This window comes from Myxine glutinosa, chromosome 5, assembly GCF_964187855.1.
Source record: "Myxine glutinosa chromosome 5, kmMyxGlut1.1, whole genome shotgun sequence".
In the NCBI taxonomy this organism is placed as follows: Eukaryota; Metazoa; Chordata; class Myxini; order Myxiniformes; family Myxinidae; genus Myxine; species Myxine glutinosa.
Genome location: NC_136265.1, coordinates 208,658,823 through 208,681,570, shown reverse-complemented (window position 1 = coordinate 208,681,570; position 22,748 = coordinate 208,658,823). Strand labels below are relative to the sequence as shown.

General features: G+C 43.1%; 1 protein-coding gene across 1 annotated transcript in view; it reads right to left on the bottom strand.

Annotated features, from left to right (window-relative positions):
• Positions 1-2,221: 2,221 nt before the first annotated feature.
• The window catches only part of LOC137428794 (leucine-rich repeat and fibronectin type III domain-containing protein 1-like), a 110,013-nt gene continuing 89,486 nt past the window's right edge, over positions 2,222-22,748 (bottom strand). Inside the window, exon 2 of the mRNA XM_078779422.1 lies at positions 2,222-3,920. Within this exon, the coding sequence (XP_078635548.1) occupies positions 3,047-3,920 (874 nt within the window). The 3' untranslated portion in view covers positions 2,222-3,046. The remainder of the gene's footprint in view (positions 3,921-22,748) is intronic.

Here is a 22,748-nt window from a genome sequence, read left to right as displayed (position 1 = left end):
TTCTGGGGTTCTTAGAGAATTATTTCAGCATCTTGCGGTCTGCTCTCGGGCTGAACTTGCTGGGGCGGCCTGGCCTGAACAAGTTGGCAGTTGTTTGGAATCTTCTCCACTTGTAGATGATCTTCCGGACAGTCGAATGATTGATTTCAAATTGTTTGGAGATATTTTTAAATCCCTTCCCAGACTCGTAGGCATCTATAACCTTCTTTCTGAAGGCCTCAGAGAGCTCTTTTGATCTAGGCATGGTGATGCCGCACATTTCAACAACAAAGAGCAAACCAAACTAAATGTCTAAGGTTTAAATAAGACAGGTTCCTCCAAGATCCTCTCCAACGATGTTCTAATCATTTGCACCTGAGCTGGTGCACCTGATTCTAATTTTAGGTATTTGAAGTAGTGATAAATGTCGGGGTGTACTTACTTTTTCCACATGCGAAATTTGCATTTATGTTTATTTGAATTATACAATGGACTACAAAATGTAAATGTTTCATGATATTTGTTATATTATATCACCTTTATCTATCAATATTGTTGAAATGAAGATTAAATAGCTGTATGTTAAAATATGTTGAAAAAGTCAAAACTTTACATGGGGTGTACTTACTTTTTCACGTGACTGTATATGTTAAGTTAACCTAAGAAACACATTCATGATTTACCTGTATTCATCAGCACTCATTTTTTGTTACTTAGACATGATTAATCGAGATGTAGATTGTGACGTGAGCAAAATAAAAGATACGTCGTAAAAACCCTTTCAGAAGTCTAATGGAGGTGGTGTATTGGGGGCACATCTGCTCTGCGAGGCTGGAAGTTCAACTCCCCCATCCAGTTTTTGATAAATTTGTATTGACCTTCCCTTCCAGCTCGAAGTGATAATTTAAAATAAATATATATTTGTACTCAGTTCCTTTTTATTTATACGTGTTGGGTTCTGACTACTATTTGTCAGGGGTCGGTACTAAGTCCACTACTATTTGTAGCTGTGATGGAGGTGCTGGCTCAGAACGTAAAGGAGGGTTTACCGTGGGAGTTGTTGTATGCAGATGATCTGGTGTTGCGGAAAGTATGGATGGACTGAAGGAAAAGATGAACAAGTGGAAGGAATGCATGGAGACAAAAGGTCTGAAGGTGAATATAGGAAAGACGAAGGTGATGGCAAGTGGTAAAGCATGTGGTGAGGTGGAAAGAACTGGGAAGTGGCCGTGTGCTGTGTGCAGGAAGGGTGTCGGAGTGAATGTGCATTTTGAATGAATTCAATGTACAATGTGCGCTGAGTTGGTTCAACAAAAATGTAGTGGTCTGAGAGGGTCATTAACCAGTGTGGCAGCTACATTCAAATGTCAGGTGTGCACAGAGGGAGCTGCAGATGGAGGAAATGTTGAGTTGGATCTTGGAGATGGCGTGAACCTGGAAGGTGTGAAAACATTTTGCGACCTCGGAGACATGCTGAATGGAGAAGGTGGATCAGACTCGGCAACGGTTGCGAGAGTGAGATGTGCATGGAAGAAGTTTCGGGAACTGAGTGGCGTGCTGATGAGGAGGGGAGTGTCGTTGAAGCTGAAGGGAAAGGTGTATGCTGCACGTGTGAGAAGTGTTATGATTTATGGGAGCGAGACATGGGTAATGAACGTAGAGCAGCAACGGAGGCTGGAAAGGGTGGAAATGCGAATGGTTCGGTGGATGTGCGGAGTATCGAGTATCCAAACTTAGTAATCAATGAAGTCAAAGAAGAAGAAGAAGGAGAAGAACCACCTTTAGAGGCCATTTTTCCCTGCAGAGCAGGGGTCGGCCTTTTTCGGGCACCGTGATCCCCTTTTTTAAGCAATGTTTTACAGCCCGATGCCCTTCATGCCGCCTACCCTGTTAGTCGCCTCTTGCGACCACAAGGAATTACCAGTGAACTGCTACTCAATATGCCGACCTCGGAAGGATGACAGGCCGAGACAACCCCCCTGGTGTTAATTCAGCAATCGGACCCCTGGTGTTAAACCCAGGACCCTAGGATCCCAAGCCAGCACCCGAACCGCTAAGCCAACACCAGGCTTCAAGAATGTTCGATAAAACCAGCAACAGATGCAAGAGATCAGATAAAACTGATGAAATGGAATTATTTTCAAAACAGGATTATCCTTTGAAGTCCGCGAGTCCCTCCTCCCAACTCATTATAATTGAGTTTGTAAATGAGTTGATACAAAATCACAATTCCAACACGAAATCGTCAAGAAGATTTTTTTTTATCGAGATGAAACTTTTCTTAAAATCCCTAGGTTGAGCAGAAAACTTTTTCCCTACTCTTTTCACTGAAACATTTCATTTGACATGTACAACAATAGTTAAAGAAAGCCCAATTCCATTTTGTCGATACAGGAACTTGTGTGCATATCTTTCCTCTTATGATATACGAAAGTATTGTGCTTGTAAGTGTATAGTAAATTGAAAGCGCAACAGGGGGACAATCCAATTTTCACATCATCTGACATATTTTGCATGAAATAATTCAATCTCTTGAAAATCGACACCATTGTGTTTCTACTTCTCCAAAAACTCCAGTTGGGGTAAAAAAGAAAAGAAAAAAAAAAGAAGCATTTAAATGACCATTGTGTCATCATCATCCTCATCGTCATCACTATGTACCATGCTCTATACAGAGTGTCGGTTCCATCAAAACCGTTTCTTGGCTCGGGTTACAATGCTGGAAGGCTCGCCATTCCAATGTAATTCCGACGCCATTCCGACGCAGGATACTCGTCCCGTACAGTAATTTGTAATTTTTTCAGGATGCCGGCGATAATTCGCCTACTCTTTACGAAGGACACCGTGGGATCTTTAATGTCCAACAACTAGTGCTGGCAGACGGGAGAACAAGTTTAAAATCCATCCGAGGGACCGGACACGCATTGATGGGTCGCCCCGCATGCGAAACACCAGGGTGATGGTTTATATAGCTGGGTCGAGATTCAAACCCTGGCCAGGCAGCTCAGAAGCCTGTGTATCTCCAGGCTGTCCTGGCATTCTGTGTTAGACACAGTGACTGCAACAGTCACACCACACTTTCCAGCAGTAGCTCCGAAGTGGAATGCGTGTCGATGCCGTTTTCTGCCTTGGGAAGGACACTGTTGTCCGACTGGCTCTTTTTAGGCTCATACAGTCGCAGGGATCCTCTGCCCTTCATCTCAGCCATTGTCGCACTCTGGAGAGAATTGCTGTCGAATGACATGCTGCGGCAAACACGAAAGGCAGGTTGAGGCTGCAGCTGTTGAAGTCTGCATTCTAGTTCTTGTAAAAGCTCTCGCTGGAGGTCACTCACTCGAGCTTGGCTTACAGGTTTTGGGCCTCGTTGATCTTTACTGGGCATTCCATCTGGAGAATCTTGTGCCTGATGCTGCACGCTCTGGTCTAAAGTGGAGCAATGAGAGCAGGTGTTGCTTTCTGAGCAGCCCTTGCTTGCAGGTGAAGTACAAGACAGTGGCATACTGGATACAGAAACACTCTGAGAGGGGTTCTTATCCAGTAGGCCTGATGCAGAAGCTTTTCTCCAGGGATGTGCTTGCCTGGTTTTGCAAGCAATACCTGCTGCTCCTCGTACATCTTTGGGAAAAACTCCTGGGATCTTACTCCTTGAACGTCGGCTGGCACACACCTTATATCTTACCATGAGGATCACAGTGAAAACCAGCAGAGACACTACGATGACTCCGCCAATAATGATGATCATTGTGCCACCCAGGAAGTGGCTTGGCACTTTAGTGCAGTGCATGAAGTCGGTTGACGTGGCGAAGTCAACGCATCCGAGCATGTTGGAGGCGGTAAGTGCAGTTGAAGCATCGTCATAAAGTGCCACAACACACAGGCTGTATGCGGTGCCCACCATAAGGTTGTTGAGTCGTAGCATTCTGCTGGACGATGGCAACATCCTGAGGATTAAAAGAGAAATCAGATGAAATGTTTGGTGCAGACAAACCCAAAACATTGAATCGTTATCAGCATTTTGCTGCTAGGATCCCAGGTTCACATCCCTTCTAGTTATTTGTCCATTGATTCGGAATTACCTAGCGTGGGCTCGAAGATGTATCACTTTAGCTTGTGGATGAGATGTATCACTTTTGGTGCACATACATTCAGACAAAGACACAAGAAACACCGGACGTGACTACGGGGAAATACAGCCGCCGACTTGGGTGAAGGGACCTATCGTCCAGGGTCACTGCAGGTACCAGCGATGCCATCTTCATGACGTCTCTTTTCTCTCCACAGTCAGCAGAATAATGAAAAAAAAAAATCCGTACTTCCCCATGGAATGCCAACCCACCGAGTTTGTTTGTACTTCATCCTCTAAGTGCTGAGCATCAAGTGACGAGGCAACAGTGTTCCCATTTTTAAGTCTTTGTTATTACTTGGCCAGGGTCGGAGTCAAACTGCTGACCTTACAGCCTCAAAGTGGATGCTCCAACCCTTATGTCACCTGGCTTGGTAAAGATTTTTGAGGCTAATATGTAATGCTAACCCTTTGCCAATATGAAATGTTTTACTTTGCATAACTCCTACACGAGCTTTCGATGTTGTGGGAAAAAACAGTAATGTTGCTAAACGACCGGATGACAAGACTGAATAATCAACCTGCATAATTTCAAAAAGCAAGGGGCTGGTTGGATAGCTTAGAGGTGTGCACACTATAAATATATATACTTAAACTACTGCTGTTTAACACTAAACTGAAAGAAATTTGGAGGAATCCCGACGTTTTTGAGGTATTATATATGCTTGTCATGTCCACCACATTATATATATGTATATATATATATATATATATATATATATATATTGTTGCGGAGATGAGGACTGTATTTTTTTGATTGTGTGCTGTATTATTATTATTATTGTTTATTCTGCGCCCCCCTACCTCCGGAGCTGTGTAAAGGTGAAAGGGCATCCCATAATTAGTCCACAAGCATACACATCAGCCAAATAATAGAAGACCCCTGTTTGATAGTTATCTCTTATTCTGTGTTTTAGAGTAAGGCTGTGTCTCCCATTAATTGAAGTACTCCATTGCACCAGTGAAAGAGAACAGATCCCCTTTCCTTCCCATCCCCAAAATATCCATTTCCTTTTACATCCCCTTCCGTCATTGCCGGGCCCCGATTCTCAATTACCTCCCCTCCAAAACCACCATTGAACATGTGCTCGAATCGGAGAAGAAAGGCATGCCCGCCCGTCGTCATCAAGGGCGGAGCCAGAGGGTCGCGCGACCAACCAGGGCCGAGGTGAGCACCCCGATGGGCGTGCCCAAAAGGCCGGCGGCTTAATCGCCGGAGGCGCTATAAAAGGCGCGCACGCAAGTGAGTCGTGAGTTGGTCGTCAGTGGAGGAGTCAGTCAGTGGAGTCGGTGGTCAGTTGGTTGCGTTGGTTGCGGTGAGGAGTCGGTGGTGGTGGTCAGTTGGTTGCGTTGGTTGCAGTGAGGAGTCGGTGGTAAAGAGTGAGTGGACCAAGAACGAGTTGAGGGTTTGGACCAGACGAGTCGGACAAGGCCTGGCAAAGCACGCGACGTCCACAGCAGCCACAACAGCAGCTTGGGGGCCTGAACGGCGGTTTGGAGCAGGGCCGTAAAGGAACGGCGGCTGCTAAACGCGCCGGTTGTGCTGCAGGACCCCCTTGGACCTTCCTCTCCCTCCAGCCATCCACCTCCTGCTTTTTCCACCCTTCTTGTGTACGTGAGTTTGTTCTGTTTGTTCTGTCCGGGGTTAATTAAGTCTGTATAAGCTAGTATTTTCCCTGTGTCACCTGCGTCTTATGTGCTTGTAAATAAACGTGACTGCTTTCTTTTTGCTTATGTGTGTAAATAGTCAATAAATTCAGTAGTATTTCCAAACCTTTCTTTGCCTTCGTTTTCCTCTTTGCATTCGTCGTTTCAGTCTTTTCCCTCATTGAGCAGCCGCGGTGCGATCTGGTCAACGTCGGGTGGAATCGGGTTCTAATCGGGGAGTAACTGTTCGGACGCGGTAATACCAACCGCTCGGTAAAATAACATCTAAAACCGCGTCTGTAACAATATATACATATATATATATATATATATATATATATATATATATATATATATATATATATATATATATATATATATATATATATATATATATATATATACAGTATATATATATATATATATACAGTATATATATATATATATATATATATATATACAGACTTGGCATTTAATATGGAATATTTTTTTTGTGGGGGTGAACTTACTTTTCAAGATGACTTAGAACCAAAAGTTCATTGGAATTATGTTGAAATTATTTTAGATTTTGTTAATGTGACCTTTAAAAGAAACAAAAACCACATTTGACATTTCGAAGCAAATAAATTGATCCTTGAAAATGATGTAAACTGATATCGAACTCAATTCATGGACAGTACTGTGTTAAACTTCTGTGCGTCTTCCAGAAGTATCTCTTTATTTTGCACATTAGCCAAAAAAAAATTTCAACAAAAACAAAAGCTAAATTATGACTGGGATTACGGACAGTAAAATTACAGTTCAGTACTTCGTGTAACCCCCACGAGCATTCAGGAAAGCACGTACACGTTAAGGCATGCTGTTCACGAGATTTGCCAAGGTGTGGACAGGAATCGCTTGCCATGCAGTTACAATAAAAAATAAACACCTTTAGAGGCCATTTTTCCCTGCAAAGCGGGGGTTGGCCTTTTTCGGGGACCGTGGTTGTTGTTTTTTTTTTTTGGTCCCCTTTTTGAAGCAATGTTTTACGGCCGGATGCCCTTCCTGCCGCCAACCCTGTTTGTCACCTTTTACAACAAGCAGGGAATTACCAGTGAACTGGTACTCAATTAGCCGACCTCGGAAGGATGACAGGCTGAGTCAACCCCCCTGGCGTTAATTCAGCGATCGACCGGGATTCGAAACCAGGATCCTAGGATCCTAAGCTGGCACCCTAGCCGCTAGCCCAACACCAGTTACAATAGCCTGCTGCAATTCACGCACAGAGGCAGGCTGCTGGTCCAAGTTGTCGATTTGACGCGTTAATTCTGCCCACAAGTTCTCTATCGGATTCATATCCGGGGACATGGCAGGCCACTCCATATGCTCTACACCACGGTCAGCAAGAAAGTGTTGGATCATGCGAGCACGATGAGGCCGTGCATTGTCATCTTGGAAGACAAAGTTTCCTCGAAAGGCTGCATGAACAAATGGAAGCAATGTTTCGTCCAGAATGGCCCTGTGCTTGAACTGGTTCAGGTTTCCATTCAGAACAACCAGGTCAGTTTTGCCCCTTGTATGAAAAGCAGCCCAAACGGTCACCCCACCACCTCCAGCTTGGACTCTTGGCACTATACAATCTTCGTTGTAGGCTTCATGCACTTGTCTGCGCACTCGGACTCGTTCATATTGACGATAGACCAGAAATCTAGACTGGTCACTGAAGATCACGTGATTCCAGTGTCACGGCTGCCATTGACGGTGCTCTTTGGCCCACTGCAATCGGCGCTGGCATGTGTTGTTTGGTCAGACGTGGCTTTCTCAGGGGACGCCTGGCACGATAGCCTGCTTGAACCAGTCGTTGGTTCACTAGCCTTCTGGATACAGGCACATTTGTCAGTTGCTGCCACTCAGCCCAAAGCCGATTAGCTGACTTGGTACGGCCATTGCTGACTAACTGGTGCAGCTGGCGATAATCCCTCCTTGTGGTTCTGCGGGGACGTCCTGACCTTGGTGTTGGAGTAGGGACACCCCTCTGAGCATTTCGTTTCAGGATCTTTGACACCTGACCTTGAGTGATGCCATACTGCCGAGCAATAGCACGCTGTTTCATTCCGGAATTTCGTAAAGCCACCACAAAATGACAAACAGCATTGTCGAGTTGACGGACCATCTCCAGGGGAAGCGGCAATAACTTTTGGAGACGTGCAGCAGTTGTTTTCCACTAATACAGAACGCAACAACCCTTATATACCCGATTGTGAAGCCAATCGTCAAATGTACCTGTCCGTACATTTTGTCACGCCACCTGTGATATAATCCTGTTATTGACTTCTCGCTGCGACAGACAATCAGTGACATGCTTCTTTTAACAAAGAAATCACCGAAGCGTAAAAGAAACTCACCAGATTGATATACCGAGTTCAGAAAGTAACCCCAAGTCAAGAAAAAAAAAATTCCATATTAAATGGCAAGTCTGTATATATATATATATATATATATATATATATTACCAATTTCTCCTTCAAAATCCATCAACTTCCAACGAAATTAAACATGGCCACCAAGCCTTTATATATAATAGCAACGGTACCCGCCCTGCAGGCGGGGCTTCAGTTGGGAGGCCTAAGTGAAAAGGCAAAATATCAGAAATTGAAGGCTTTTTTTGATTTTAAACGATTTATATAAACATCCGTTAAATCATATCACACGCAAATCATGAAAATCTAAACAGTATTTGTAGAATTTCAATAAAAGCCACATCACTGTTCATATCGGGAAATATTATTCCATCGTGTTTCAAATTTGGGCAATGGGCTCTCCAATATTCGATGTGTTCATGGTTTGAATTAAGTAACGTAACGTTTGTGACGATGTTTTCATTGTGACGGCGTTTGTGTTCACGGTAGTGTTTGATGTGATGGTGTGAACGTAATTTCGAAATGTTTTTCGTTTTTATTTTCGTAATCGTTTAATGAACGTTTAATGTTTAATGAATGTTTAATGAGCATAAGAATGAGTGTAATGATCATTAAATGAATGAATGAATGTAATGAATACTTCGATGAGAAGCGAAAGATGCCTCAGAGCTGTCACATTCACAATCACTATTTTGTATGTACTCCCCATACGTGTTTCCTTCATTGTAAAAACTACCAAGTCAACAGTTAAAAGGATTTTGAGCCGATAGGTGTTACGGCCTTGGCAAGATCGATGGAGACAGCGATCTGTTAGCTTATACACCGCCCAAATAGCTATGTGGAATTCTCTCATGTAGAGATTAAACCCACGTCGTTTAAACTTTGGCAGAGGTCATTATTTACTTTTAATGATGTTTATATACAAATCAAAAAGAAGATAATTGGTTTTGGGTTGTCCTTTCCGTATATCTCGTGGGATTGTGAGTTGGAGAGATGACCGTGATGGCGGGAAGGGGGTTGGCATTCTCACAAGCAGGGTTTCAACCCATGTCCTTATAAAAGGTCTTTGTCCAGAGTCCGAGGTCACCGAGTCCGATCGGTGCAGCTGTTTGTGCGGCACCCGGGAAAATAACGTTATGCGGGAGTCCAAACCTGAAAATGCTGGAGGCCAAAGCTGAAATTGGAAAAACAATATAGCGTATTTTACTCCAGGGGATCCCAGGATTGCCCACCCAAAATATCGTTGCGATCGGTTCAGCCGTTTTTGCAGTACCTTCGGACGGACGGACAGACAGACGGACGGACATTTGGTGAATTATAGTAATATATATATATATATGTATATATATATATATATATATATATATATATATACACATCGCTAATATGACAGACACTTATGACCATATACTGTGAATCATTCATCAGCAACCAACCAAGATGGCGTCCTTAGCAACAGAGACTCGAAGGGGTTACTGCTGGGAAGCTTTGATAATTGTGAGCAACTCGATGTGTTATTCGAAATACCACTTCAAGCTGAAAGAATTGCCTCGGGATTCACAGTAAAGGGCAAACCTGCAGCCACACTGTGGTCTTCCGCGCTGCACACTTGACTGATGCAAAATAAATGGAGAAAAAGAAAGCAAAATATGAGTTGATATTTGGCCATAATATGAGTTGCAAGATAAGTCGGCATTGTAAGATGGAGAGTAAGCTTCAGGGAGTTATGACCCCGTTGACTATGGCAGAGGAGCCGGTTGGTTAAACATAAAAGACTTGGTAAAACAATCACCACCAAAGCACCAAATCAAATCCGTCCGCCATTGTCATTGCTGCGATTACTCTTCGGGAGAGACGAACAACACAAGGAAGAGTCGTCGAAGCGTGAAAGCAAATATTATTTAAAAACAATATAATATGATGCTGAGATTATAACATGCACACATATATAACATGCACACATGAGATTATAACACACAACGTGCGCAGTTTTTAATTGGATCACGCTGCTATAACCCCAAAGTAATCTACAACTGTAAATCTAAATAATAAAATAATAAAACTCCACGAGCCTCGACGATGTATACAAAAAGAAACCAAACAACCGTATTTTCCCCAACCGCCATAGCCCTTGCTTGCTGCTAATGGAACACCCAAGGCATATGCTTCATGGCGGATTCACCAGTTTTATTATTGTCTAGACCCCATTTTCAGGCGCATGAAAGCACTTCTCAGGTGGCTTTGCAGAGCCAGCCCAGTTTATTGTGTCGAACGCATTGAACAAGAGTCATAGCAGGTGAGGCGTCATTTAACCATGCTCATGCAGCCATTAATCCGTAACAAGGCTGCGCACCCCAGGTGGTCGATCTATATGGCAATGATTTGACTGAGTATTGATCAAAAGAGCTCGTGGGGAAGGATGAACGATACCACGAGTGCTGCGAGGGGAATTGGTACATTGCATGGTGTGGTGGTGTGCGAGGAGTCTGATCCGTGTGCCTCGAGGTGCTTCTTGCTTTGCACGTGCGTATTGCGGGAATATTCAGTATAAACAGAGCGGTATTACGATCTATAGCGAGAACGGCACTCAGTAGAGAGCATACCTCCACCTGGTTGGCCATATCACTCAATGGTAAAGAATCACTTTCAAGTAAAAACAAGCGTTACGCCTCGGTCCCCCGTCGGTGAAGTGATGCGAGTTGACAAAGTGGAAGACGCAAGGCGGCCATGTTGGATTTTGACGTGGCGACCCAATTTGCAAAAGCGTTCTTCCTTATGCCTAGATACACCCACACACCAGATTAGAAGTTGGTACTTCGCTTATTTTTCAAGATATTCATCTCACAAGGTTCAGACATACATGGCGGCGGCCATCTTGGATTTTGACGTGGCGACCCAATTTTCAATAGCCTTCTTCCTTATGCCTAGTTGCACCCACACACCAGATTAGAAGTTGGTACTTCGCTTATTTTTCAAGATATTCATCTCACAAGGTTCAGATATACATGGCGGCGGCCATCTTGGATTTTGACGTGGCGACCCAATCTGCAAAAGCGTTCTTCCTTATGCCTAGTTGCACCCACACACCAGATTAGAAGTTGGTACTTCGCTTACGCACGCACATACGCATGCACGCCCGCACAGACGCACGCACGGAGGGGAAAACCATAGTCCCCCTTTCGCTCCACGGCGCGACAGGGGACAATTATACTAGCCGGATCCGGATCTTCACCAAAATTGAATCGATTCTTCCTTGTCACATACACAACCTGTCCAACAGGTTTCGTCCAAATCCGTCAATAACTTTTTGAGACATCCTGCTATGTATCGTTTTTGGCCCGATCTCCCAATGTTGAAGAATCACTTGAAAAATTAAATAATTCTCATATCCGATTACATATTCAGATCTTCACCAAAATCGAACAGAATCGTCCTTGTCAGACACCCAACTGGCCCACCACGTTTCGTCCAAATCCGTCCACAACTTCTTGAGATATTGTGCTATGTAACGTTTTGGCCCTATCTCCCAATGGTGAAGAATCACTTAAAAATTCTCGTATACCGGATCCGAATCCGGATCTTCATCAAAATCTAATAATTTCGTCCTTGTCAAATACGCTACATCTCTGCCAAATTTCGTCCGAATCTGTCCACAACTTTTTGAGATATTTTGTTCACAAACGGTCAGACAAACGGACAAACAGACAGACAGACAGGGGTGAAAACATAGCCTCCATCCACCTTTGGTGGCGGAGGTAATAATGACATGACGTCAGGAATTGCCAAAGTCGACCACAATTTTGAATTCACTGTATAGGGAAACACCAATGAAGCAATTCGTCACCAATGCTTGTCATGTATACATACATATCTTATTATAATGGAGCAAACGTATAAAGTTACGTGTGTAGGTATGTATGTATGTTAGCTTAAAAAATTAAATAATTAAAATTGATGATTTTATGCAGCCTCGACCTTTGAGCTTTAGATCTAAAAAAACAATCAGCTTCTTGCTTTTGATTGGTGAACCAATTATTATGTGACCCAATTTGCAAATTCTTATAATTTCTGGTCAATTGGACGAAAATTGACGATGTCATGCAACCTTGACCTTTGACCTTTTAATCAAAAAAACAAAACAATCGGATTGATGCTTTTGATTGGTGAACCAACTCAGTGACCCTATATGCAAATTTTTAAAATTTCAGGTCAATTGGATTAAAATTGATGACTTTATGTGATGCTGATCTTTGACCTTTTGACCATATTATTAATTTTTCTTTTCCATATTCTCATAATAAAGGTTTGTTGAAAATTTGATGACAAAACTCAAGTGGTAAATTGAAATTTCAGGTCAATTGGATGAAAATTGATGATTTTAGGTGACGCTGACCTTTGACCTTTTGACAAACATTAATTTGCCTTCTCCATATTACAATAATAAAGGTGTGGTGAAAATTTGATGACAATAGCTCTAATGGTAAACAAAAAGTTACGGGCTGGACAGACACAGCCACAAACACGGACAGACACACAGACAAACAGACAGACGGACAGACAGACGGACAGACACACAGAAGTGATTACAATACCCCGTCTCCTGCTGTGCAGCTGTGAAGGGGACTGGCCAATGAACACACAAGGGTAACTCCAAAACAGGAGTCGGTGATGAACCAGATCACACACCAGATTACCTTTCCAAAGAACATCTGACCAGTACATTAGGTTGACCATTCTAGCCAAATGAGGCATGGAATTGACACATACCAAAGGACCTCCAATGAGCTGTCTAGGAGCCGTGCACAAACACTCACCACAACTCTGAAGAATGTCTCAATTATAGTCCCATACGAACAAAACCACCATATTCGTGCAGAGCCACATTCTCACCAAACACAACAACCAAATCCTCCAAGCACAGGCATAAAGAGGTAGATGGACATCAATCAGGTCCCAGGAAATGGCAGCAAATGAATAGCAGTGCTACAACCTCCATCGTGTGACCCTTAGTCTTCCTGTCAAGTTTGGTTGCGATGGGATAAGTAATGACCGAATATATCGTGGTTTGACAGACAGACAGACAGAAGCTATGTTGACATGGATACACACATAGGGGATATTTGGACGGGGGGGGGGGGGGGGGGGGGGTGGGAGGAAGGGGATGTTTCGCACCCCAAGACGTGGGCTGGTTTGATATGATCTGTCATTTTCGGAATCTACACTTGAAATCCTCCTCAGAATAAAAAGCTTAATGTACAGTTCGGATTCCTACTCACCTATAAACATACTCACAATCACCAGACTACCTTATTCATCCTTACAATCGTCAACACCATACCCTGTCTCTTAAATACCGACCAATCTGATATGGTTATTCCAAGATACCCTACTTTCCATCAACCACCAGGCCAGATGGTTTCTCCCCTATGCCATGCCATTTCACCTTCCATAATGCAACCCGAGGAATTCCCTCCTGCCCAGACATTGGGGGAATGGGGTGGGAGAGGTGGGTGGGTGAATGTAATGAGCAAAAAACCTCCACCACTGCTTTAGCAACATCCACTGACAAAGTAAATCTGGATTGTATCGGCAGCTGGTGCTAAAAGAGCTAAAAAGAAGTACACAAGTTGTTTGGGATAGCCAAATCCAACTGCAAATGTGATACACTCACTGGGTACTCATCTTTAACCAAAAAATCCACGACTGCGTCATGTTACTTGTTGCAAGATAATTTGGACTTGACCCCATATATTCAGACCCCTCCGATACATCACACACCAAACACAACTTGTTCCAAATGACATTGCTTCTGACAGACTAATCATAGAACTTCACTGTAATCCAATTTGAACAGACGCATCAGCAAGTTCAGCTACAGCAAATTGCGCAAGGGCATGCTTCCCTTGTTGTCCTCCCCAAAACTAAAGCACAACGCAGTTGAAATAAATATAAACTCAAAAGTATTTTTCCCCAGTGACTGCAAAAATGCAAGCCAATCAAACTGTACTGTAGCTCCAGGTCTTTAAAGAAGACCAGATAAATAATCTGCCACCAATTCATAGATACCCGTTGGTATGAAGTGCATCATCTCAGCATTATTGCCTCCCCGAGAAGGATTTATCTTGTGGATCCAATCAGGCAGGAGTACTATATGCAACACATGATGGTTACTCTCCTGCTAGCACCACTCCCAAAGAACCTGCACCCCCTGTCCTCTCTTGGGTCCTGCCCTAACCAGGTTTCTGAAAGGTGCACACGGTCTCCCAGCATCCCTCTTCTTGATAAACTCCCAAAATCCAGACACACTACTCATCTCCGCTCCCCAAAATGAACTTATAAAATGGGTCGTGATGTCTGGATGTCCATCTGGTCATCCGTCCATCCATCTGTTAGTGTTTTGCTATTTTTGCAAAATGGAGTGCACCAAGAGCAGAGATTTTGGGGAGCGGAGTGTACCAAGAGGAGGGGGAGGGGAAGAGTCTACCTGATTGAAAGAGGGGCTATACCAATGGAATGGTGTAGGGTGTATCAGGAAGGGAGGGAAGAGGGGTAGATGTGGGTGTACTTGATGGGTTTTGAGGTTATTAATGAGTACATTGCTTCCCTTTTGTATTTCTGCCCCTTGTTGCTCAACGCCTTAAAAATACACTTGGTTTCTTGAGTATTGAAGTTTCTCTATTTGCTAGTTAAATGAGTTATACATGTCCGTTAAAGGACAGATTGCGTTTGGGTGATTAGTATCCAGTACCAAACCATGCCTCTGTCCGTGCAACTACCAATCAGGTTGCCACTTTGGGTATTTTTTTTTTTTTTTTTTTTTTTGTATACAAGATCGAGGCTCGTGAAAGAGCGAATCCAGACACATGCTTCTTTATAGTGTGTTGCCTGACTGGCTCAGGTGTCCCATTGCAGTATGATAACGTGGCAGACAGGCCCGAACACCTGCACGGAGCACCCAAATGAGTTGGCCAGCACGATCGCTTTGGCATAGTTCATCAGATTCGGACCGGGCAACTGGGACGAGTCTGACGACTACAGCGTACAGCAATATTGTATATTCATCTGGATTTCTCGAAATTATTACATCTGTGATTACTTTTTCATAATGTGAAACCAATAAGATTTGTTCTGAATTTCTAAAAGAGCTCTATATTTTTCAACTTTAGATTCTTTTCGTTATTTAATACTATAATTAAATCAGGGTTTGTAAGAGTATCAACTTCAATTTAAAGCCACTCTGAAATACAAAATCTTCCATTTTGATGATGTAGAACATATATATTAAAATATCAAATACGATTTTCTTGCAAATAACCCTGAGCAAAAAAATAAAAAGATAATGCTTTTGAAGCTTATAGTACGGCAAATAGGTGAAATATTTGGGAGAATTGTGACTGATGATACAAGCACGAGAGTTGGCACACAGTTAGAGTATGCCCTAAGGAAGATATTTGGCTATTGGGCCATCACAGATTTGTCCTGTGACAACAATGGCGGCCATTTTTCAAAAAAGGACAAATCTGTGATGGCCTTATAGCCAAATATCTTTCTTAGGACATACTCTGTGTGTCAAATGCCATGCTTGTATCATCAAAGGCACAATTCCTGCACCTATCTGCCATACAATTAATCCTTCTTCCTGCCATTTATGTATCAGTAATATTTATGTTTCAGAAATTTATGAAAGATGAACATGATGACGTGAAATACCTCCCCGTCTTCCTGCTGTTAAATCGGTTTGTATCCATTTACTTACTATGTAGAACCCTGTTCCTTGTGTCTTTATCATATTTACTATGGCGAAGCCATAACTGAATTTTCTCCTCTTATTTTTTTTTTAAACATCTTCTTTGACAATATTGCTTCCACATATCTTATCATCACCACAAAGTGGGTGATATTCTTCCTTAATAGACTGAATGAATTGTTGTACATCTCGTAGGTTTTTGGAAATTACCAATTATATCCTAAATTATACAAAGAATTCACCAAATGTCCGTCTGTCTGTCTGTCTGTCCGTTCGAAGGTACCATAAAAACTGCTGAACTGATCGCAACGATATTTTGGGTGGGTAATCCTGGGATCTCCAGGAGTAAAAGAGGCTATTTAGTTTTCCCAATTTCAGCTTTGGTCTCCAGCATTCTCAGGTTTGGACTCCGCAAAACATTCGCGTTCGCATAACGTTCATTGTGACGATGTATTCATTGTGACGATGTTGTTTTCCCGGGTGCCGCACAAACGGCTGCACCGATCGCTGCACAGCTGCACCGATTGAACTCGGTGACCTCGGACAAAGACCTTTTATGAGGACACGGGTTGAATCCCTGCTTGAGAGAATTCCATCCTCCTCCCCGCCATCACGGCCATCTCTCCAACTCACAATCCCACGAGACATGCGGAAAGGACGACCCAAAACCAATATAAACATCATTAAACATCATTCGTATATAAACATCATTAAAAGTAAATAATGACCTCGGCCAAAGTTCAAACAACGTGAGTTTAATCTCTACATGAGAGAATTCCACATAGCTATTTGGGCGGTGAATAGCTAACAGATCACTGTCTCCATTGATCTTGCCAAGGCCGTAACACCTATCGGCTCAAATCCTTTTAACTGTTGATTTGGTAGTTTTTACAATGAAGGAAACATTAACAATGTTGTCAAAAGTTTATTTTGTGATTAATTGGAGTTGTGTTGTTTGGAATGAAAAAAGAGATATCGAGTTCAAGTGAATGACAACATGCCGTGATGGTTTCTACTTTCTGAACGTGAACTTCGCGGATCGCCATATGCAGATTCGCCACGGTCCCACGTTAGATGTTTCTATACATGAACGTACCCGTTTGTTTGTGAACGGGTACGTTTTTCATGGAAGTCCTTCACGAACTTGCTGTCCATGTCTGACGTGCGACTGAAGGTGCTACAGAAATGTGGAATTTATTGGTTTCATGCTTTAGCATTCGCCGTTTCTGCATTGCCTGTTTGCTTCTGGCCTCCCACCCGTGCATAGCACGGGTATCTCCCTAGTACAAATAATATCCCCAAGGTTATATAATCATATGAACTACACACCCTTGTTTATAAAGTACAATTCTATTTTGAATGACCTTGTATTGAAGCGAAAATTTCGATTATATTTTTACAATTCAAAACCATTTTGTTTAAGGTTGTATATATTGTATAGAATAATTAAACCTCACAAAGTTATTTACATTTTTAGGACATGGGCAATTGATTAACTTGTAATCATTTTTAATATCTGACTTCTTTGCAAACCGCCAAATCTCTGTGGTAAATGAGGAATAGTTGTCCCCTACCCATAATATTAAAGCTGGTGTTCCTGATCTGGGTTTCAGGTTCTGCCATGAGGGGAATTTATCAGGCTCCTCTCAAACGACCAATCCTGAGCCGACTGGCTGCAGATAACTCTACAGTCCGGCGGGTTGCTGTTCAACCAGAAACGCAAATTAAATGACAAAATTTCGCAGGGTCCACCCTTTTTCACTGTTTAATGGGGTGACGTGGCCTACCTAACTGGGGGTCATGCCCTCGGTCCATACTAGTCTTATCTTATTTATTCAAGTGTAGCTGAGTGAACTGTCGAGTACATAGTACATACCGGTTAATGTTATGAAGCCAATTGGTTGGGGAAAAAGTCCCGAACTACCACTATTATACCAAAATCAAGACTCTCTGCTCACCTTCACTCTTTCATTCCTCTTTTTTCCTGCCTCTGGAACACTCCCACACTCTCTTCAATCCCACTCCTCCCTCCAAGTCTTCAAGACAGCTGTCCACCACCATCTCTTATCTTCCCCCATCCAAAACCCTGATCTTTTCTATCCCGTTAATCCACCCCAAATCCACCTCCATCCAATTCCGTTTTCTTTTCTGAAAGTCCTTGTCGTGTTCATCTTGTTTATCCCGTGTATCCCGCCCCAGTCCTCTCCCTTCCACAGATCTCCCGACGTCCCTGTTCTTGACTGTTATTGTGCTTCCCTCTCTTTCCCCCTCTTGTCTCCCACTCCCTTTATTATATGTTTTATGCAGATGACTCAACACTGCATACCACCTATACCCAGAAACCATGTCTCCTCCTTCACATGTTCAGGCCAGTGTCACTCTCAATCAGGACCGAGAGGGTGTGTTTAACTGGAGAAATGACTGACCCGTTACTTTCAAACCGAAAGATGACTCAATCGTAGTCTGTGTTCAGCTCAAGGTCACCCTATTTTCCAACCTTGTCGATTAATTATATTCACCATTACAGGTACTCTCTGTTAGCTGTCTGCTTGGATTGGATATCAGCTCAAACCTCAGCTGGGAAACGTATATTTCTGGTAAAGCTGAAAGAGGCTCTCAGTGCCTTGGCTGCTTATTTAGTGCCCAGCGATACATTCCTTCAGCTGCTATGCTCTACCTATACAAGACCACTAAACGACCCATCATGGAGTATTGCTGCCATATTTAGGCTGGTGCTCCTGCCTGTCACCTATCTCTTCTTGACAGAATCCAGCAACATGCTGCCATTCTGATGGGACAGGAGTTGGCATCATCCCTGGAATCTCTCTCAGTCCGCCTCTCTGTTGCTTCCTTGAGCCTTTTTTTACAGACATTACCACGGAATGTGCTCTGAGGGTCTCTCACAGGTTGTTCCACCTGAGCGTACTTTTAGTTACTCCACAAGTTTGGCAGTTTCTTCCAATCCATACACTGTATCTGTCCTGAGTCGTAAGACGAGGAGGTACTCTTATAGTTTCTTTCCCAGTACTGCATCACTTTGAAACTCTTTACCTGCATCCTGCTTCCCACTCGAGAGTTCAAGAGTGTAAATAGATTTCTTCTTTCTGTGTAAAATCTATACTTTCCTTTGTGTAGTCCCTACCTCGAGTAGCGTTTGGCTTTGTGGTGGGCAAAATTCCACAAAAAAAATGCATATCAACCTTGCATTATACTACATTTCTGTTGGTCAGCCTGAGTTTTGGTGTAATAATTTGACAATTTAATATTCAGCTCCTGGATTCATCACTGAAGATAAAAAACCATCCTTTCCAGCATGTCATTTTGTATTTACATTCCATTAAAACATTATCATAAAAATCATCATATTGGTTGAGATTAAATAATACATATAAACATAATTGGCTGCAACATTTTGAATTGAAGTCTTGTATCTGAAATGTCTGATAAAGACCATTCTTTAAGAATTTCACAACTTCAATAGGTGGTAGAAAACCATAACTATCAAAGTAATATTTATCTTGAGTATTATAAATACAAACCCAATGGGAACCAGTCCCTTTATTAACTCAACTGGACTAACGTCCAGTTGAGTTCTTCACACACTGAACCCTCCGGCGTCCGGCGTCTGTCGTCCGTTAACTTTTCGACGTTAACACTCCAACGTCTACAAATATCAACCGATTCTGATCAAACTTGACATGCAGCATCCTTACCCCAAGGACCAGGTTGGTATTACATTTCAGCCCGACCCGTTGAAAAATGGCGGACTTAGGCGACCATTTTGTTTTTGGTCATGAAAACGACGTTAACACTCTAGCGTCCACAAATATTAACAGATTTTGATAAACCTTAGAATGTTTAACCCTTACCACACAAGGTAGGTTGCTATTGCATTCCAACCCGATCCGTCATAAAATGGCCGCCATATTGTTTTCAGCTCAGAAACGACGTTAAGACTTCAACGTCCACAAATATTTATGGATTTTGATCAAACTTGGTGTGCGAGACTCTTACCACACAAGGTAGGTTGCTATCACGTCAACACGATCTGTCACAAAATGGCCGCCATAGGCCGGCATATTTTTTTCAGCTCTTAAGAAAAGCACAAGAATTTAGGACTTTAACGTTGTCCAGTCAGTTCAGTTGAGTTCTGCTTCCCTGGAAGCTCTAGTTATCTTATAAATTCATAACAATATCACTTGTATTTAAAAAAAATTTGGGATACAGAGTCAAGGCTCGTGTAAGAGCTAACACATTTCACACGAAAACATGCATGGACCCATAAAACATACAATAAACATGTACAGATACAGTGCATTCAGAAAGTATTCAGACCCCTTCACTTTTTTCACATTTTGTTATGTTTCAGCCTTATGCTGAAATCGTTTACATTCATTTTTTCCCTCATCAATCTACACTCAATACCCCATAATGACAAAGAGAAAACAGGATTTTAGAAAGTTTTGGAAATTTATTAAAAAGAAAAAACGGAAATATCACATTTACATAAGTATTCATACCCTTTGCTATGACACTTGAAATTTATCTCAGGTGCCTCCCATGTCTCTTGATCATCTTTGAGATGTTTCTACACCTTGATTGGAGTCCACCTGTGGTAGATTCTATTGATTGGACATGATTTGGAAAGGCACACACCTGTCTATATAAGGTCTCACAGCTGACAATCCACATCAGAGCATAAACCAAGCCATGAGGTCGAAGGACCTGCCTGCAGAGCTCAGAGACAGGATTGTGTCGAGGCACAGGTCTGGGGAAGCCAACAAAAAAATCTCTGCTGCATTGAAGGTTCCCAAGAGCACAGTGGCCTCCATAATTCTTAAATGGAAGAAGTTTGGAACAACCAGGACTCTTCCTAGAGCTGGCCGTCCGGCCAAACTGAGCAATCGGGGGAGAAGGGCCTTGGTAAGAGAGGTGACTAAGAACCAGATGGTCACTCTGGCTGAGCTCCAGAGATCCTGTGTGGAGATGGGAGAAACTTCCAGAAGGACAACCATCACTTCAACACTCCATCGATCTGGGCTTTATGGCAGAGTGGCCAGACGGAAGCCTCTCCTCAGTGAAAGACACATGAAAGCCCACATAATCTTGTTTCTCACAGTCTGAGAGTCCTTTAGGTGCTTTTTTGCAAACTCCAAGCGGGCTTTCATGTGTCTTTCACTGAGGAGAGGCTTCCGTCTGGCCACTCTGCCATAAAGCCCAGATCGATGGAGTGTTGAAGTGATGGTTGTCCTTCTGGAAGTTTCTCCCATCTCCACACAGGATCTCTGGAGCTCAGCCAGAGTGACCATCTGGTTCTTAGTCACCTCTCTTACCAAGGCCCTTCTCCCCCGATTGCTCAGTTTGGCCGGACGGCCAGCTCTAGGAAGAGTCCTGGTTGTTCCAAACTTCTTCCATTTAAGAATTATGGAGGCCACCGTGCTCTTGGGAACCTTCAATGCAGCAGAGATTTTTTTGTAGGCTTCCCCAGATCTGTGCCTCGACACAATCCTGTCTCTGAGCTCTGCAGGCAGTTCCTTCGACCTCATGGCTTGGTTTTTGCTCTGATATGCATTGTCAGCTGTGAGACCTTATATAGACAGGTGTGGGCCTTTACAAATCATGTCCAATCAATAGAATTTACCACAGGTGGACTCCAATCAAGGTGTAGAAACATCTCAAAGATGATCAAGAGAAATGGGAGGCACCTGAACTAAATTTCAAGTGTCATAGCAAAGGGTCTGAATACTTATGTCAATGTGGCATTTCAGTTTTTTCTTTTTAATAAATTCGCAAAACTTTCTAAAATCCTGTTTTCTCTTTGTGATTATGGGGTATTGAGTGTAGATTGGTGAAGGAAAAATGAATTTAAACGATTTCAGCATCAGGCTGCAACATAATGAAATGTGAAAAAGTGAAGGGGTCTGAATACTTTCTGAATGCACTGTACATTCAAAGTACACCTTCCCCATGCCAAATCAATAAGGGGAGCGGGAGACAAGAGGGAGTGAAAGGAAAACAAAGAAGGACAATAACAGTAGAGAACAGGGACATCGGTAGATCTGTGGAAGAGAGAGGGCCAGTCTGGGGAGGGGGGAGGGGGAGGAAGGGGATGGGTTGGAGGAGGTTGGCGGGGTGGTGTGAAGTGAAGAGGTACATGGTATAAAGCAAATGAAGATGAATTTTACTAGGAATTTCAGGAAAGAAGTTGGAGATTGAAAGGTGGATTTGGGGTGTTTTAACAGGGGTAGAAAAGATCAAAGATTTTCAGGCAACGTTAATAATTTGTCTCTCATACAAATAACTACATTTTCAATATTCAATTTATGAGAATATTTACAAGTTCTATGCTGGATGACATTGTGGCGGACACAAAAGCCCACTGGCGTGGTGACATCATTCCACGCACCAAGTGGGCGGTGGCCACGCCCGACGGGTAGGCGTGGCCTCAGGATATACACCGGGCGACCAGCCCGGAAGAGTTCAGTGTTACAGTGTAGTCTTACAATAAAGACGTTCATATGTTACCGCTTGTCCGCTTCCTCCTTGCTCACAAGCAGCGCGCGTAACGCCGCGCTTTACTGGTGACCCTCGACGTTGGATCTGCCGTAGCGATCCTTCCGAACACGACGCCATTGCAATGGCCAACGACAAGTCAATGGCGATTAAACTTCCCGAATTTTGGGAGGCCCAGGCCGAGGTCTGGTTCGTTCAAGCCGAAGCCCAATTTCAGCTTCGGCGCCTCACCAACGACGACCTGCGCTACTGCCATGTCGTCGCCTCCCTCGGGCCCGGCACGGCCGCTCGAGTTGTGTCCGTCCTTCGCCACCCACCGGACGGCCACAAGTACGAGGCA